This window comes from Cricetulus griseus, unplaced genomic scaffold, assembly GCF_003668045.3.
Source record: "Cricetulus griseus strain 17A/GY unplaced genomic scaffold, alternate assembly CriGri-PICRH-1.0 unplaced_scaffold_1, whole genome shotgun sequence".
NCBI classification, from domain to species: Eukaryota; Metazoa; Chordata; class Mammalia; order Rodentia; family Cricetidae; genus Cricetulus; species Cricetulus griseus.
The window spans coordinates 8,883,123-8,891,442 of record NW_023276808.1 but is presented as its reverse complement, the minus strand read 5'-3'; the positions used below and the strand labels follow the sequence as shown (position 1 = coordinate 8,891,442).

Here is an 8,320-nt window from a genome sequence, read left to right as displayed (position 1 = left end):
CAAACCCACCCAAGCCTCCAGGAATGCAGAATTCTGTACATAATACCCATTTAATTTCATCTTGGTGTAAAGGATGGGCCCAGGGCTGGGTGGTGAGTGTCCCTTAATGATACAGGATGTGGAGTGAGGGGTCTGGCTAGGTGTTGCAGAGCCCTGGAAACAGAAGGAGTGAGGACTAAATGCTAGGGATCTTTGAAAACCTTACTGAGGTTACCCGAGGTCCGAGTGACAAGTACAGTGTGCATGACAGGAAACACAGAGGCAGAGGTGCAACTTTCTCCTAAGGTACTGCTGCATAGACCACCCATAGCCCACCGTGTCCTCCCCGGGATCTGCAGAGGCCTGAGTGCCTGGCTGGGTGCATAGCATAGAGGTCCACACAGGGACACAGCAGTCCAAGTGGGGATCTCTTAGCAATCTTCCAGCTTCTGGGGAGAGTCTGTGGTTCCCCAAGGCTGAAAAGTTACAGCCTACAAAATGGTCCAGCTCCAGGATCTTCTAGGAGGCATTCCACCCCCAGAGCCAGGCTCAGGCAGTCCCTGTGCCCACAACAAGATGAGAGTTCCCTTGGGAGGCAAAGTTCCCAGGCCTCAGACCTTGCAGTAAATGTTGGCAGGATTCTGTGGGGGCATCTCCTGCACGATGTACACTGGGTCCCCATAGTCCCCCCTGACCTTCTCATAATGTGGGCAGAAGACATTATCTGCAGTCCTTAGCGGTATGAGAACATCACTGGGTTCCCAGCCAGAGTTGTTGCCACCTCGCTTGGAGGTGCTGTGGAGAGTGTTTGCCGTGCCTCCTGCGGTACTTGAGCAGCAGTACCACCAAGGTGATGATGATGACGATGAAGATGACGCATCCTGATATGATTCCTGCGAATAAGGCCACTTTGGAACCCAGATTGTTTCTAGAATGCCCTGTGCTGTTGCCTTCGGTGCTGATACCTGCACGGAAGCAAGAACAGCCATTTACTGTGGTTCTGAGACTCTGCCCTCTAGCTTGAAGAATGAATTCTCCAATTGCAAACAAGTAAGCATAGCAGATGCTCAACTCACTGGATGAACTTGACAGCAGTTCACCAGATGAGGGTAAGGAGCTTCAAAGGTCCTACACTCACTCACCAGGCCAACCACTTCCTAAAGATTAGACAGCAAATCTGGAACATCCCTATTTTCAACACTTCAGGATGCATCGGTAGCTGACACACCTGGTGAGCTCTGCTCTTGTGACTGTAAGACACTGACCGGGCTGAATTAATCTGTCTTAGTGGCAGAGTTAATATTGACTCACTGGGAGCAAAGACTCCAGGAACCTGTGCCCACGAGTGAATCCCATTGGTTGGGATGTGTTTTGAGGCTTCTCTTCCTCTAGGCGTTCTAAGAAAAATGCACCTCATAGACACACAGCCCAACCACATTGCTATCCCTGGATTTGGTTTCACAAAAGGGCTTGTTATTGAATTTCTCCTGTTTGTACCAGCTTCTAGCTCCAGATGTCTTGTTGGATCATTATTCGTGGTTGATCCAGCAGGACTTGCATCTACATAAAGAAGAAGTGATTAATCATGGCACAGACATCTGACAATGTAGCAAGCATAAGGAGTTGCAAAGATATATCAAGAGGAATGAACAGCAATGAACATAAGACTCTCTATGCAAAGCACTGAGAAATACAAGAATATAACCTTACTTTTTAATAACAATGGTTATCCTAGTTATTTGTTAGGTTTAGATTAGGAGGCCATCTGTGGAAACTATAGGGATTCTTACATTTGGCAGTCAAAGCATTCCAGATGACATTTCGATTTCACTAAGCAAGTTGATTGACAGCTATACTAGTCTCTAATTAGAATAATTCTTTGTTTCTTCACAATAGGTTATTCTACGTGAAAACACAGCTCTTGGTTTGTCCAGATTTGAAAATGAAACAAATCAGCAGAGCCAGTGTTTACATACAAGACTCTTTGATTGTTTTTCAAAGAAGTGTTCTGCATTGTAAAGAGATATATCTATGGCAGCACACAGACACCCTGTCTCACTGGCCTGAACTTTTAGAGAGACCTAAATGAGAAAATTTGAGCATGTCAGTTTGGGGGACTCTACCAGTGGTTCAAAGTACAGAAAAGGGTCTGCCTTCAAAACTAGCAAGAGGGGTGATGGTGAGTGTCACCCCAGGTGCCACGCTGGCTGTGGGCTATACCTGGTCACAGTGGGGTCACAAAGCAGCAGTTGATCTTTACCTTGTCCAACTTTCATGAGATCTTCATAGATCTTGTTTGGCACACCCCTCCCTCCTGGTTATGCAGGCCTTCCAAAGACCCATTTGATGTAGCTGATTAAAAATAAAATGGAAAAAACAAAAAATATAGAACAAATCAGGAAATCAGTAGGATTTCATGAACATGAATTGTCTAAAAACAATTTGAATAATAAGAATTCACTCTTTGTCATAAGTTTTCTGAATGTAGGGATGCTGAAAGCTGAAAAGAAATAGAAAAATAAACAAAGAGAAATGGATGCTGGAAACATTGTGACATGTAGACTACCTGTTTCTAAATGCAATTAAACACACCCTCCCATATACACATGATTTAGTATTACTTTATAGGTAAAAGGGAAAGCACCTTCTAAAATAGCCAGCGACTCCTAGGGATGGGGGGTGCGAAACTAGAAAGTGCAAAAGAGCAAACATGATAATTTCAAAACTTGGTAATCGTCTCCCAACTCCTATTTCCTTCACTCCACACCTCCTGCTTAAAGAACAATGAAATAGATGCTATGCTTGTCAAACCTCCAAGTTCTGTAAACACTATCAGGGGAGACTTCTGACAACCCCCTTGCTCCTTTCTCCAGCCAGGAATGTGCTTAAGTAGCATACTAGAACTCAAGTCTTCTGAGTCTGCATTCTCATCACAGTGTAAGTCCCTGCAAGCATGTGTTTTTATAAACCCCCATCAGCCACTTTAGCCAAGTTTCCTGCTAGGGAAAACTCCAGCTGGACAGAGAGTTTGCACACCCCTTTCCCTGTCTGGGTCCTGGGACAACTTGGATATAACCAGGTGGGGGCAACATTGGCCAGCTGGGCTCCTTTTCCACTTTAAAAATGAGGGGAGAGGGAGAGCACAACGCTTCTACCAATGTCTTCCTGTCTGTCTAAGCTGTTCTGTCTACACACATTGCTGTTTGTCCTTAAGCCAGTGAATTATCTAAATGGCTTTGTAACTAAAGCTGTACAGAGATGGGCTGTCAGGCCGTGTAAGGAAGAGCAGGCTTTCAGTTTACAGTTCAAGTTTGAGTAGGAGGAGAAGGTGGAATGTGCTGAACACTGCTTCCCTTTGAGTTCAATGGGCAAGGAACAGAAGTATTTCATAGACACGCCTGTAATTTTAATCACCTTCCACTTTCTCTATCAAAGTCCTGTCTGCTAACACTATACTCGGAAGACAATGACAAACAGACAAGTGTTCTGGCAACTTCTTTCAGCCTGGTTGTCTTGTTTTGTCTTGTTTTCCAAGCATACCACCACCAAACAGCTCCAAATGCCTTCATGGTTTGTAGAGGTTTGTAACTAAAAAAAATCAAATACGAATTCACATCTGTGTTCTGGAATTATCAATTTCTACTCTCAGTATTTTCCCAAAAAACAAAGGGTGCCTCTTCTCCAGAGAGTGCACTTAATCTTGGGTCTCATAGTTGCATCTCTTTTCTCAGTCTTTGCTGACACTAAGCTTTTTCTGGGAAATAGGTAATAGTTGCCATAATAACTGAAAATAGGTAATAGTTGCCATAATAACTGAAAATAGGTAATAGTTGCCATAATAACTGAAAATAGGTAATAGTTGCCATAATAACTTTGTCAGGGAGTTGCAGTAAGCTAAACAGTGTCCACTCACAGACGGGAGAAAATGCTTGTCAGATAAGTCAAAGTAAAGTTCTAAAGAGACTGTGTGTTTGAGAACCTACAAAAAGGGCCTTAGTATTTTATTGTGTTATCATTTTCCTTATCTTCTTTTCCCATTTGCAAAAAGTGACTCAGCCAAAGAGCCTCTCTCCTACTGCTTCTCACAGTGTGGGATATTTTGAGCACAGTTTTTGGTGTGGTCTAGGTCAGTGTGGAATTTTCAGTTATTGCTTAGTGTTTTCACTACATTTCTCAGAAATCAGAATATATATCCATAGAGAAAAAGAAGAAAAGTGACACGGGATTCATGAAAGTACCAGTCAAATGTCAAGTTTGCTTAATTGGAGGAGAATGCCAAGTTCTAGACTCAGGATAACGCACCTCAAGCTAAAGCACATCCTATTGAAAGTTAAAAACAGCTTTCTTTTCTTGATAAAAGTTTGAACACTCATGTTACAAGGACAGTCATAACTGAAAGCCAATGAAGGTCCAGGGAGGAGTACAGATATATTTAGCTTAATCTCAAAGGGAAAAATCAGATTGAAATGGAAAAGAACACCAAAAGGAAGGCAGGCTGGGGAAGTCCAACACCTGCAAACACAAGTACAGGCCCTGGCTGAATTCTGCTGTGTGGCATGTGGCAGGCATAGCACACACACACACACACACACACACACACACACACACACACACACAGAGAGAGAGAGAGAGAGAGAGAGAGAGAGAGAGAGAGATTGATTTTAGTCATATTTATATATACTTTAATTTGTAGGCAGTGTCTTTTATGAGCCAGAATGGTTGTGTTGAACTCCTGAGGTTTACCTCGAGGATGTCCATCTCCGGCCCCCAGAGGTAAATATATCTACAAGAATTAAAATTTATTTTCAATATTTTTTTAGCATTCAGAGACCATGGAAGGAAACACATAGCATTCTGAACAAGCACAGTTTTCCTGTTTTCCTCTTTAAGTTAACGTGAACTTGTGAAAAGATATTGTAAAGGACTGTCAAGGACTCATTACCAACATTTGTTAGAAACAGGAAAATTGTATGGAACTGTTTCAAGTGCCACAATGAAAGGTAATGGTCACAAGGAAGTGAGGATTAGGAAACTTGTAGGGCACTTGTGACACTCATGTCTTTGAGTATCAGGTCTCTTCCTAGACAGAAACTTCCCAGACGACTGAGGTGGTCAGAACTATGCTACACGCAGGTGGTACCATCAGGTTCCTGGGCTGGGGTCCCTGTCACAGTGGGAGAGGTGACATGAGAACCCTGCTGAGGTCTGGTCTTTCCTGATTCTCTGAGAGGGGAGCAAGCAGTTTCATCCTCCAAGTGGCATGGGACTGTCTGCCACCACCATACCCTGTGCCCCACAAACTGTAGGCCAAAAGCAATCCTTGCTCTTTTGAGCTGCTTTTGCCACTGCAACAGTAGAAGTAGTGAAGGGACTCCCTCCCATTTCAGCAGCCATAACAGCCAAACACGTATTTGTCTGACCTTGTCTTAGTCTGTGTTGCTAGACTTGAAAGTGAGACAGGCATGAAGGCCACAACATTTTCCCAAGGATCAAGCACATCCAAAGAGTTAGAGCTTTAGGGGTAAATGTGTGTATAATAAGGAACTATATAAATTATTTTTGGTCAATGTTATCTTCTTTTATCTCCCCCAAAATTTCTGTCTATGCCTATTGCCTAGTGTTTTATTTCGCTTTAATTTTTATCTTCATCACAATGGGCACAGCTCACAAATGCGATTCAGGTATATACCAATGAACACCTATCCCCTACTCCTGAAATAATGCCACATTTTTTTTTATGACAGATGCAGGGGTGTCATTCAGGCAGCACTATTACACTTTACTCTTTTCCATCAGGACATAACGTGACCACCCGTACTGGCTTTTGTCTGTATGCCCCATGCTACTAAGTTCTGACCACTGCCAGTCTGGAGTAATGGTGTCAAGGTGAAGTGTACCACTATTACATTTTGCTCTATTGAGTCCTAACTTTGAAAAACAGTTCTTTGAACAGAATGCACACTAAATGAATGAGTGGATGGATTGTTGGACGGACAGATAGAAGGATGGAGAGAAAAAGCATCACACAGACTTACCTATAAAAAGCTCAAAAAAGTTCCTTAAAGATATAATTTACTTATTTCAATACCATAAGAATCCTGGCAGGTTTGCCCCTGCTGAGTATTTATATTTAATTTATACTGTCACTACACAATCACAATTTTCAATTAATTTAGTTTGAAAAAACAAAAAGAACAAAGCTTCTTAACAAATGATTTACAATGTTAATTGAAAGGAAACAGAAATCAATACAAACCTAGTTAGCTTATCCCAATGCCTACAAAATAAAGAGAGAGAATTACACTTACATATGATGTAATAATCTTTGTTCTTCTGAAATTCTAGACCCCTGATTTTAGGGCTGAATTCTTGAAACTTGATGGTGAATTTCACATCTCGGTGTGGTCGGGAACAGTTGAGCAGGGCTTTTTTCTTCTTCTTAATAATGCATCTGTCTGCTTGGTCTTTATCAACCATATAAAGTTTATAATACTCATACTGGCCAACAGTTTTAGAGTCCACTTTGGGGCAAATAATATCCAATTTGTCTCCTATCTGTGGGTATAGTACCAGGCCTTGTCCAGGTAGAAATCTAAAAAGCATAAAGAAAAGCCACTGAGTTGGTAAAAGTGAGCACCCTTAAAGACAGGCATCAAAGAGCCTACACTACAAATCACCCCCACCATGACATCTCAGTGCTGTACTTTGGTTCACCAAGGCTGTCTTCATGGGGCAAACGCTTTTAGGAATTTACCTCAGAAAACAAAAGGATCAACTTTTCCCTTCTTTGAGCCTTCAGGCTGTCAGGCGGCAACAGCCTGCTGACACTGGTCCTCGGCCCCGGGCTTGTAATATTCCAATAATCTTCTGTGAAACTTTACAACTCTTCCCTCTTCCCTGGTGAGGAGTCAGACTTCCCACCTGCTTGTTTTTTAACCATTGGCCTCTCAGTTTATTAGGACCAGAGACATCTCATCAATTCCAGGAATGGCGCGCGCCCAGAACCTCTGCTGTCCTGGTGGTTTCCCTGAGCTGTGTGGATGTTAATTCACAGACAGGTTTCATCAAGAGAGCTTCAAATTACTCATCATAATTAGTCACTGATAGAACGCCCCACCCGTCAGTCACTCACAGACCCCGCCCCCACACGTCAGTCACTCACAGACCCCGCCCCCACACGTCAGTCACTCACAGACCCCGCCCCCAGTCAGTCACTCACAGACCCCGCCCCACACGTCAATCACTCACAGACCCCGCCCCCACACGTCAGTCACTCACAGACCCCGCCCCCATACAGTCAGTCACTCACAGACCCCGCACCAAACGTCAATCACTGAGACCCCTCCCCCACATGTCAGTCACTCACAGACCCCGCCCCGTCTTATCAGTCACTCACAGACCCCTGCCCCCACCCATCAGTCACGCACAGACCACGACCCCACACGTCAGTCACCCAAAGACTCCGCCCCCACCCGTCAATCACTCACACACCCCGCCCCCACAGTCAGTCATTCACAAATGCCGCCCCCACACATCAATCACTCAGAGACCCCGCCCCCACCCGTCAGTCAATCACTCACCCACACACGGCAATTACCGCAGGTCCCGCCCATGGCCCCGCCACTTCCGCTGGCCCGTGGGCTCCACCGCCGCCTGGATCAAGCTCAGAACGCATCGCCCGCATCCCCGAAGCTGCCGCCCAAGGGACGGACCCGCTCTGTGACGCGCTTCCGCTTCCGGTCTGCAGAACGCCGCCCTGGGACTCGGTGCCGCCCTCGCTGTGTGACGCCAGCGCCCCGCGTGAGGCACAGCACACGAGACTTCCGGTTGGCTTCGGCTCGCCAGGACTATCGACTTCCGGTTTCCGAGGGGTGGGCAACACACGGTGTTCCGTGACTGGAGTTTCGCACGCCCGACTTCCTGTTGGCTTCAGCTCGCCAGCACTACAGACTTCCGGTCTGCCATCGGGGATGGCGGGGAAATAGAGTCGGGAATTTCGCTTTCAAGTTCCAGTGCGCCCTATTTCCGCTTGGCTTCAGGTTGCCAGCATTACGGAGTTCCCGTCCCATTCTGGCTTCCCCTTCAGAGACGGGAATGGGGCTTCTGAGACTCACGATTCCCAACTTCCGGTTGGCTTCGGCTTGCCAGCACTAACGACTTCCGGAGTCCTGCTAATGGATGGGAACGGCGCGCGGCTGGCTTCCAGCCACTGGAATTTCACTGGAATCTCAGGACGCCCGACTTCCGCTTGGCTTCAGGTCGCCAGCGCAACCCGGTTCCCGTCAAGTCTGGCTCGGTGCAAAAGCAGCTCCCGGTTTCCAGTGACTGCTGCTCAGTCCCA

The 8,320-nt window shown here is 45.5% G+C and overlaps 1 protein-coding gene across 1 annotated transcript; it reads right to left on the bottom strand.

The window, feature by feature from the left end:
* Positions 1-31: 31 nt before the first annotated feature.
* On the bottom strand, positions 32-7,944 carry LOC103162695 (ephrin-B2). Its single transcript, XM_035453557.1, is given in 8 exon segments — positions 32-771; positions 773-944; positions 1,291-1,539; positions 2,240-2,260; positions 2,263-2,331; positions 6,288-6,571; positions 7,577-7,875; positions 7,918-7,944. Coding segments are annotated over 8 exon segments (1,302 nt in total). The 3' UTR covers positions 32-590.
* Positions 7,945-8,320: the final 376 nt, after the last annotated feature.